General features: G+C 37.2%; 1 protein-coding gene across 1 annotated transcript; it reads left to right on the top strand.

The window, feature by feature from the left end:
* Nucleotides 1–617: 617 nt before the first annotated feature.
* On the top strand, nt 618–1,165 carry LOC147510412 (double-stranded RNA-binding protein 4-like). Its single transcript, XM_086598124.1, has 3 exons — nt 618–731; nt 819–1,006; nt 1,159–1,165. The coding sequence occupies exons 1-3, from the start codon at nt 618–620 to the stop codon at nt 1,163–1,165; spliced, it is 309 nt and encodes a 102-aa protein (XP_086454250.1).
* Nucleotides 1,166–10,530: the final 9,365 nt, after the last annotated feature.

Raw genomic sequence — 10,530 nt, 5'->3', positions numbered from 1 at the left:
TAACCATCATTGTACTAAAAACAACACTTGATTTGTCTAGACTAACCTTCTGCCCAAAGGCAGCACAATACTTTTCTAAAATCTCCTTCAAACAATCAGCCTCCCCCAAGGTAGCTTTACTATATATAATGAGATCTTCCGCATAGAGGAGGTGGGAGAATCATCCTAGATAGAGCTTCAGATACTAGAGTATGAACAAAGGGTGTTCATCCCATTGTTCATAGCTCATGACTATGAACAATCATTGTTCATAGTCCACTTGTGATATGAACAAAGAATATTCATAGCTCATGACTATGAACATTGATTGTTCGTAGTATGTACAGTATGGACTATGAACACTCATTGTTCATAGCTCATAGCTAGTTCAACAATGAGTTTTCATAGCTACCGAACTATGAACAATCACTGTTCATAGTCTAATTGTGATATGAACAAAGAATGTTCATAGCTCATAGCTATGAACAATCATTGTTCATAGTCCAATTGTGGTATGAATAAAGAATATTCATAGCTTATGACTATTAACATTGATTGGTCATAGTATGTACTGTATGGACTATGAACATTCATTGTTCATAGCTCAACGTCCATTTATTTAAAAGACCCAAAATTATATGTCGGTTGAGACATTTCTACATAAGAAAGAGGCAGAACAGAATGCTGCTAAAGTTGTTCTAGAATCTATATTGAAGAAGGTCAAAGACGAAGGATGTCCAATAATAAATGAGGTGTGTTGTATGCATGCGTGTGTGTGTGTGTCCGTGTTAATGTAACTTAGGTTATATTTTTATTATTTGTTTTTGTCACTCTTACAGGATATGACCTATTGCAAATCCATCCTTAATGAATTTGGTTTGGAAATGCCTATTTATACAACTACCCAGGCAAATTGTCTTATTCCAGTGTTCATCTCAACTTTGGATTTCCATGGTAAAACATATATCGCTACTCCTGCCAAGAGCAAAATGGCGGCAGAACAAATGGGTGCACGTTCTGTTATCAAGTTAATTTTAGTCAATTCTTTATGTTTTGATTCATGTTGATTAAATTTATGGTTACATAGATTTTACTTTAACTACCTTTTAGATGATATTATCATGCAATTAAGCCTATTTGTTGGAGTGCTTTGAGTTTGCCTATTGAAGTAATTTGCAGGTACTGAGGCGGAATCACTTATATCTCAAATCATCAAATCCAAAATGAAAGTTTTTTATGCATTGCCTAAAGTCAGTAAGAACGCAATGTTGCCAATGGTTCCGTGTTCAAAGAAATCTACACAAACTAGAGATGGCCCAGAAATACATTTGGATGTCCAATGATAAAGGTAAAAATGATAGTTTTACCTACGAATAAGTTACGAGACTCAAGCGCAAGTAAAACTAAAACTAATTTCTACTAAGGGTTTATCAAAGTTTTTCTATTCTCGATTCTATCGAAATAGAGTGGGAGTAAAAAATTCATTCAACTCCTAGTTCTTTAGAATTCGTGTTTTCTAAGATTATCAATCTATCCAAAGTTAATGAGAGTTTTATGAAATTATACTACGATGCAAATTATACTAACGAGATACGATAATTCAACTATAAAATGCTAAATTGAATCTATAATAAGGAATTAGGGGGGAATTGATTCCACCTTAACTCGACTTAATTTACTAACAAAGAATCGTCATAATCCAAATTGAACTGCTTTCGTATAACAATTGGTTCTTCCTAATCCTTAGTTGTTCATGGTAATATCTACCAACTAACATCTAACATGTGAAACAATCAAACCCATTCTCATGGTAAACTAATTGTTTTCTAGAATGGAATGGGAAATCACGACTATTCTACGTTTAACAAAAATCAAGCTTCATCAAGACTTCTTCAACCCCCTCTAATGGAGGTTTAGCCTAGAATCATTATGCTATCATTAATATATAAATCTAAGCAAGATATGATATAAAGATTATAACTTTGCTTATTTTTACTAAATGGAAATCTACTCATGCAAGAATTAATTGAAACTAATAATGATAAATAACTAAATCTATGAATTGAAACTACAATGATTTAATGGAAAATGAAACTAAATTATGAAGAACTAATTAACTTTATTGATCTAATTAATAGAAATAACAATAATTCAATAACTGAATTTAAAACAAGATAAAAAACTAATTAATTAAATGGAGACTAAATCTAGATCTAAAACTATTCTCTAATGGCTACTTACTACCTACAGCTAAGAATCCTTAAGAGTTAAGTCTTGTGTGTGGAAATGGAAGAGACCAGATCCACATTTTCGTGCATGGGCTGAGGAGCCATGTTTTGCGCCGGAAAATCGAGCCCAAAACTCAATCTCTTCAGTCCACAGAGCCCTTTTCAACTAGATCTGACTTCATTAAACTTTTCGTCCACTTCTGCTACTCTGATTGGGTCAAGGTTGGAAGAATTGGAAAGCTTTCTCCGAGCCGGTCGTTTTGACATAAGGTAGACCCAATTCCGAGCTTTGAGTCAAAAGATACGGTCTTTAAAAGTTCTGCTGACTTTTGTGCGCTGTCTCTGCCCGCGTTGACTTTGACTTTTCAGCTTTGACCGGGCATTAAAAAGGTTTTTTATCCATGAATCTTGGCCTTTAATCACAGAACTTCTTAGTAACCAACCTTTGCTCATTTGTCTCGCCAAAGTGACACATTTCTACACATAATTGACTCTAATGCCTGAAATACATAAAAGCACGTAATCAGCATTAACTCTTATTTATTACTCGCATAATTAGTCTAAAAGTATTATTGTTATGGGGTTTAAACTACAATTTTAGGCTCTTATCAAACCACCCCCAAACAGCATTTTGCTTGTCCTCAAGCAAATATGATAAATTAGAATAAGTGACCAAAAATAGAGTTCTAACTCTCGTTTTGCCGAGTGCGATTGCATTGGCCATATGCAACAAGGCCTTAAACCACTAGGAATTCCCTAGTGGAGAGTTATAGCCTCGTGAGAGTTTTCTAGTGAAGGTACTCATAAACTTCATCTATACTACAACGACTAAAAAATAAAACTATTGTTTCCTTATTTATGCCTCAACTATCTGTACATCTCACTAGCAATGAATACAGAAAAATCAAGTCGAAACCTAAGCTAATATATGCATAATAATCAATCTTCTATGAATAAGCATATATACAATGAGTAATACTATGAAATGCACTAGCAGATCCATTTCTGAAAACTCGGAATAGCGTCCTAAGTAGATCCTCACATAAATGTCAAGACAAAAATACTCTGATTTTTTCTCTCAAGTTTCGCTACTCCAGTGTGCAGTGGGCACACTTTACCTTACAATCTTAATGATACACAAGGAAGCCGGAGTCGATCAAACACATCTGCCACTTACTATCACACTGACCTATTCCTAATTGAGCTAGAGGTCTTTATTAGGTGTTGCAGGGATTAGAAGGTGGTTTAAAAAGGAAGGAAATGAATATTCAAAAAGGACAAGTCTGAGATAATAGAGTCTTCATATTATATAACTAGAGAAAACCTTGTTCTTTACTTTTGCTTCTACACTTTTTTTCCATCCTTAGCCATATTTTTCTTTTTCTTTGGCTTTTGACTCATTTAATTCTATTTTTAGAGTTCTAACTTTTTTTTTTCTTTTATTTGTTTATTTGTTTATTTGTTTATTTGGATGGAAACTTTCTTTTCTTATTTGAAGCGACTAACAATTTCTTGATTTCAAAGGTCTTTCTCTTTCCTATTCATCATCTCTATTCTCACACTCATTCAAAGAATGGGTAGGGTGATTTTTATTTTTATTTTGTTTTGTAAACGGTTAAAGGATTTGCAGTTTATGAAAGGCTAAAGAAAGGCTGATCAGAGGGGCGGCTAGCGGAAAATAATTTCATAAGGGTTGAATTTCCGGCTATATCGATCCAAAGAGGACCTAAATTCTTGCTTAGAATATGGTATAGTGATCAAGCAAGTGGACGTGTGATTTCTCTATCCAGATTTTACTTTTCCCTTCTGTCATTTCTTAATTGTTTCACTCATATAACGCTTTAGGCTATAATCTCACAGGATTTGTAGAATAAGTACTCTAGCCTAGATTTCAGAAACTTACTACCAAACAATTATAGATACTCATGTAATATATTTATAGATCAATAGATGCAAAGATTATTACCTACATATTAACCTATGTTTCTAAAAATTATTCTAATGCAAAAGCTACGTGAAACTTCTAGATTATTCAGAGCATAGGGAAAGAAAACAATACCAATATTCCTAAGTGTATAACATAATTTTTTATTTATATTTTTGAAATTTTTGAATTTTTACTAGAAAACAAGTGCATATTATACATATCTATATCCTAACAGATGCCTTAATTACACGTATTTCTATGCTCCCCCAAACAAGAAGCATGCTTTTTCTTCAAAGTATTTTAATAAAAAGGGTAGGAAAATACCATGGAAATGCGTGAAATTCTGGAACATCTACAAAACAAAGTTAAAACATACTAATATAGAAAATAAAAACTGACGCAACTCTATACGAGTTCTACCCGTTATGGGGTTAATAAGAATTAAATTGCTTGGGACATAAGCAGACATTAACTGAAACTAAAACTTACCTCCTCTCCCGCTTTTAATCATCATCCTCATCCTCTTCAATAAAGAAATGAGGTTCGTTCGCATCCTGCCACGCCATGATGATTTGCCAGGCTTCACGCCACTTATCATCTACTATAGCTAACCTGTCAAGCGCCACTTGGTCTGATGGGGTGTAAGGTGTAACCTGATGAGGTTGTATCCTCTACCCTTGCCAAGTCATTGCATGGAAAGATTGAATAATACAATTGGTGGGTCTCACAATGTCGACCCCAACCTAATCCTTGAAGCGGGCACAAAAAACAGGGAAGAAACATAACATAATATGACAAATTAAAACAGGTATAAGAAAGTACTTATGCCTCTTGCTATGGGCTCGGGCTAAACTAGACATTAGGGTCTGGGGAATATCATAGAGTGTACGTCCCCCAGCTAAAGCAAGGAAAATATCACAAGTTTCGTCATTCACAGAAGAATAACGCCATTTCCCTCTAATGTTTAGCATGATCCAAAAGATAATAGTGCCCACGTTCATAGACAGGCTACCAAGGGCAACGTTATAATCCCCTTGGTCCTCTATCCTAAAAATTCCTGCCCCGTAATGCTCATGCAAATCCTCATAGTTAATCATGTACATATTATCTACCAAATAGGCCCATGAGTCTTGTATTTCAGCAGGCATAGCAAGTGATAAGAGCCCAAAACTGTAGTTTTAACCACTTAACAATAATACTTTTAGACCAATTATGCGAGTAATAAATAAGAGTTAATGCTAATTACGTGTTTTTATGTATTTCAGGTATTGAAGTCAATTATGTGCAGAAATGTGCCACTTTGGCGATATAAAGGAGCAAAGGGTTGGCTGCTAAGAAGTTATGGGATTAAAGGCCAAGATGGGCAGAAACAGCACACAAAAGTCAACAGAACTTCTGAAGATCGTATCTTTGGACTCAGGCCTTGGAATTGTGCGTACCTTATGTCAAAACGACCTGCTCAGAAAGTGCTTTCCAATGGTCCAAACCTTGACCCAATCAGAAAGTGCTTTCCAAAGTCCCATAACCCACCCACCCTTGTTTGATTCTCACTGTAGTTGTCCATTTCAGCACTGAAAGTTTTCCTCGACGAATTACACGGAGCGCGACTCGTGCCCTGGGAAGGCTAAATTAGAGCGCGACCCGCACCCAAGCGCCTGGAACTCCACTTTTTGGCTAAGCGCAACCCGCACCTTGCCAAGGCAAAAACACGAAGCGCCCCGCCGCCGCCCCTTCTAGACCTCGAGGTTTTCCCCGAAGCTACACTGCCCTCTACCAAGGCTAAATTGGAGCTCGCCACGCCCTAAGAGCACGAACTCCAACTCGAACTCGAAGCTACTACCCTCTGCTGAAACTGCCCGATTTCCACAGGTTTGTTTCAAATTAACATTTCTTCATAGTTTTCAGTGTTTTAACTTGTTATACACACTGAGCATGTGTAAACAAGACGCTATTATAAGCGAAGCAAGGAGGCATTCAGGTACTCTTTTCTTCCACACCTCGCATCTCCTGTTAGAGGTTCATACTAGCATATCAGGATTGTTTGGAGTGTTGTTGTGTTTCGTTAAGATTGGCTTAGCCTTGCATGAGATTAAGGTCAGACCGAAGAAAAACGCCTAACGTAATCAACCGGCAACGTCAACAAACACGCCTTTCTAGTATACCACTCACTACACCTCTAACTAATATACCACACACACCACCTGAAGTAATGGCTGGAGAAAGAGAGTCTCCTCTCTCTAACTTTTACAAAGCCTTGAATGATTGCCCTAAATCTTGCATCGTTCTATCAGACCTAGTGGGGGATTTCCTAATCCTCCCAAATATATTTAATTTGTTACCCGTTTTTCATGGGTTAGACCATGAAAAGCTTTATCAGCACATGCGTAGGATTGACCAAGTCCTTACTACATTCCACCATCCTACGGTTGGTGCTGAACAAATTAAACTAAGGGTATTTCCCTTCACTTTAGCTGATAAGGCGGCGTCTTGATTAACTGCCCAAGCGCCAAATTCTGTGGACTCGTGGGCTAAACTTGTTCAACTATTTATGGAACATTTTTACCCACCACTGAAGATCGATGAAATGCTTTCCAAGATTCATTTCTTTCGACAGAATCTTCATGAATCATTTTCAGAGGCTTGGAATCGTTTCACCAATCTACTTATAGAGTGTCCACACCATAACCTCGCGAAAGACACGCTAGTTCGTGCCTTTTTCAAGGGACTGTTACACCACCACAAGGAGTTGCTTGACATAATGAATGGAGGTAGTTTCCTAAGTAAGGGAGCTTCAGAGGCGTATAAATTTTTAGAAGATCAATCTAAGCGTAATAATAACTGGGGGGTAGTGACGATTTCTCCCGTTCCGCTAGTTCTTCTACAACAGTAAAGGCTACCGGTATGTTTGAGATGAAACCCGATTCGGAACTTAAAAATTTAATCGAATCTCTAACTAAAAAGGTAGAGACTATTTCTGTTCAACAAACGCCTATCCCCATCATGAATGTCAACTCCAATCCATGTAATTTCTGTTTGAGTCCAGAGCATCCCGACTCCTATTGTCCTTTCGCCTAAAACAACAACAATAATAACAAGATAATGTTTGCTCGATTAATAGTTTTCCTATTCCTAACCCCCCTTAGAGACAACATCCTAATTTCAGTTGGAGAAATAATCAAGAAGTAACACCTCCAGGGTTTAATAATCAAAATGTTAGGCCAGCAAACAATTATAACCAAGGCCCAACACGACAAAGTCAAGGACAAGGTCATGGTAATTATAATTATAGCAACCAAGCTCAACCACGACAAGGACAAGGACAAGGTCAGGGTAATTATAATAATTATAACAATAATAATTATAGTACTAATAGAGGTATCGTTCTAGTAAATAATAACTACCAAAATCCACCCATTAATAATCAACGTGACATAGTTCCTGTCACACAGCCAGTAGCAAACTACTCCACAACCGGATCGTTTTGATACCTTTATGCAATCTCAACAACAAATTTTACAAGCCATCCAACTTTCCTTGCAGCAGATAGCTCAAGAGAAAGTACAACCCAAAGGTGTGTTTCCAGGACAAGCGATAGCTAATACTAAAACAACAAACACGACCTTTGATGTAAATGGTAATACTAGTACGGAAAATGAAAACGTAGGTGAGCTAAATGTCATCTCCACTCTCCGTTCTGGGAGAGTGGTTGATAACAAAGTAACTATGCCTATAGTTACCCCACCAGTTGTCCCTACACCAGAGATTGTACTAGATAACGTAATAGAAATTGAAGAGCCTACCCCTGTAGAGGTACCAGTTAAACCACAACTTAAGAAACAGAAAGCAAAGGTTAGACATCCAGTTGATTCATACGCTAAATATAGAGAGAAACCACTGTTTCCCCAAAAATTAGCTATGTTACACAGGGATACAAACTTCGATGAGATTAGGGAAGTTTTTAAAAAATCTAATGATAAACTTACCTTTTTGGACGCAATTAAAAAATTATCTCACCATGCTAAGTTTCTCAAAGAGTTGTGCACTAAAAGGCGTAAGACAAATATTCCTAAAAACGCCTTTTTAACTGAACAGTTTCCAACTTTAACGGAACACAATGGAATCATTAAGTACAAGGACCCTTTTCGTCCTACTGTACAATGCACCTTAGGAGATTCCCACACGACGACCGCTTTACTAGACCTGGGGGCGAGTGTTAACTTACTCCCGTATTATCTATACAAACAAATAGGTCTACAAGAGATTCAACCTACTAAAATGACGTTGCAATTAGCGGATCGATCTATTAAGTACCCTAAGGGTGTGGTTGAAAATGTGCTTGTTAAGGTCCAGGATTTCTACTATCCTACTGATTTTGTTATCCTCGATACAGAAGCGCTAACAACTCTATTCCGATCATCTCAGGGCGTCCCTTCTTGGCGACTGTCAACGCGCTTATAAATTGCCGCGATGGTTCGATGTCCTTGTCTTTATGCCATCTTTCGGTTGAGGTAAATGTTTTTAAAATGAAGAAACAGTTACCAGATTCGTCTATAAATGGAGAGGTTAGCATGATCGAGAGCTTAGCTCAAGATTACTTTAATAATATGTTTCTAGAAAACCATATGCATAAATTCCTTTCTTTTCGAAGTTCAGATTTTGTCGATGACTCCTACATAGAGGAAGTTAATACCATCTTCGAGTCTACACAAATCGTAGACCCTTCGGTTGCTCCATATACAGAGTTTGAAGACCTGCTGCCTAAGCAAGTATTCATTACTCAAGATGACGACCCTGCAGAAGCATTTATCGATATTCCTTCCACCCCGGTGCTTAAATCTCTTCCTCCTGAGTTAAAGTATATTCAACTTGATCCGGATGGTAGTCATCCGGCAATTATATCTTCTCTGTTATCTAAGGAGGAAGAGACACGGTTGATCAGGGTGATTAGGGGACATCGTTCTGCGATTGGTTAGTCCCTAGCCGACATTAAGCGAATTGACCCTAATGTGTGCACTCATCGTATCCATTTAAAGGATAACGCAAAGACTTCCCACGAACTTCAGCGTCGTTTAAACCCTGCCATGAAAGAAGTGGTCAGGGAAGAGGTCTTACGGTTACTCGATGCGGGTATCATATACCCAATCTCTGATAGCGAATGGGTAAGTCCCATTCATGTAGTTCCAAAGAAATCAGGGATTACCATGGTACGTAACGCCAAGGGTGAATATGTTGCCACGCATGGTCCTATGAAATGGAGGATCTATATTAATTACAGATGTTTAAATGCCATGACACGAAAGGATCATTTTCCTTTACCCTTTATAGATCAAATGATTGAATGTCTAGCTGGTCATGCTTTTTATTGTTTTTTGGATGGCTACTCTGGTTATTTCCAAATTATTATTGATATTGATGACCAAGAAAAGACTACCTTCACATGTCCTTTTGGAATATACGCCTATAAACGAATGCCTTTTGGCTTTTGTAATGCTTCTGGTACCTTCTAGCGGTATATGCTTCATATATTTAGTGACATGGTAGAGCATTTCATGGAAGTGTTCATGGATGATTTTTCTATCTATGGAAACTCTTTCACTGAATGCCTGTCTAACATGTCTAAAGTTTTAACACGATGTGAAGAGAAGAGTCTCGTTTTAAATTGGGAAAAATGTCACTTCATGGTGAAAAAAGGTATAGTACTAGGTCACATCGTATCTAGTGATGGTAACGAAATAGATAAGACCAAACTAGATAATATAGCGACTTTACCTATACCACGGACTGTCCTTGATATTAAAGCCTTTCTAGGCCATGCAGGTTTTTATAGGCGTTGTATCAAAGATTTTTCAAAAATAGCTAGACCCTTAACTAATCTGCTTTTAAAGGAGGCCATCTTTGATTTTAATTTTAACTGTAAATAGGCTTTCAAAACTTTAAAAGCTGCCTTAACTTTTGCACCCATTATACAGCCTCCCGATTCGTCTAAACCTTTTGAACTCATGTGTGATGCTAGTGATTATGCAGTTGGTGCTGTCTTGGGACATAAACTAGATAATAAATCCAATGTTATTTATTATGCTAGTAAAACTCTAAACGATGCTCAAACAAATTATACTGAAAAAGAATTCTTTGCTGTCGTTTATGCTTTAGATAAGTTGCATCCTTATTTGGTTGGTTCTAAGACTCTAGTTTACACGAACCATGCAGCCCTTAAGTACCTTCTCGCAAAGAAGGATGCTAAGCAGAGATTAATCCGATGGATTATTCTCCTGCAAGAATTCACATTAGAAATAAAGGACAAATGAGGGAAAACGTAGTTGCCGACCACTTATCTAGACTTACAAACGACGATGATAGTGATTCTAACTCCATACCGGACTCTTTTTTCGGATCAGC

This window comes from Coptis chinensis, chromosome 3 (assembly GCF_015680905.1).
Source record: "Coptis chinensis isolate HL-2020 chromosome 3, ASM1568090v1, whole genome shotgun sequence".
Lineage (NCBI taxonomy): Eukaryota > Viridiplantae > Streptophyta > Magnoliopsida > Ranunculales > Ranunculaceae > Coptis > Coptis chinensis.
The sequence above is the reverse complement of the archived record's forward strand: the minus strand, read 5'-3'. Positions and strand labels throughout refer to the sequence as shown.

What these genes read in the sequence shown, in the direction of transcription:
- LOC147510412 (XM_086598124.1), top strand. Translation starts at nt 618, where the DNA reads ATGTCGGTTGAGACATTTCTACATAAGAAAGAGGCAGAACAGAATGCT. An exon ending in GATGTCCAATAATAAATGAG is followed by an intron (nt 732 to 818) that starts GTGTGTTGTATG and finishes TCACTCTTACAG; the next exon opens with GATATGACCTATTGCAAATC.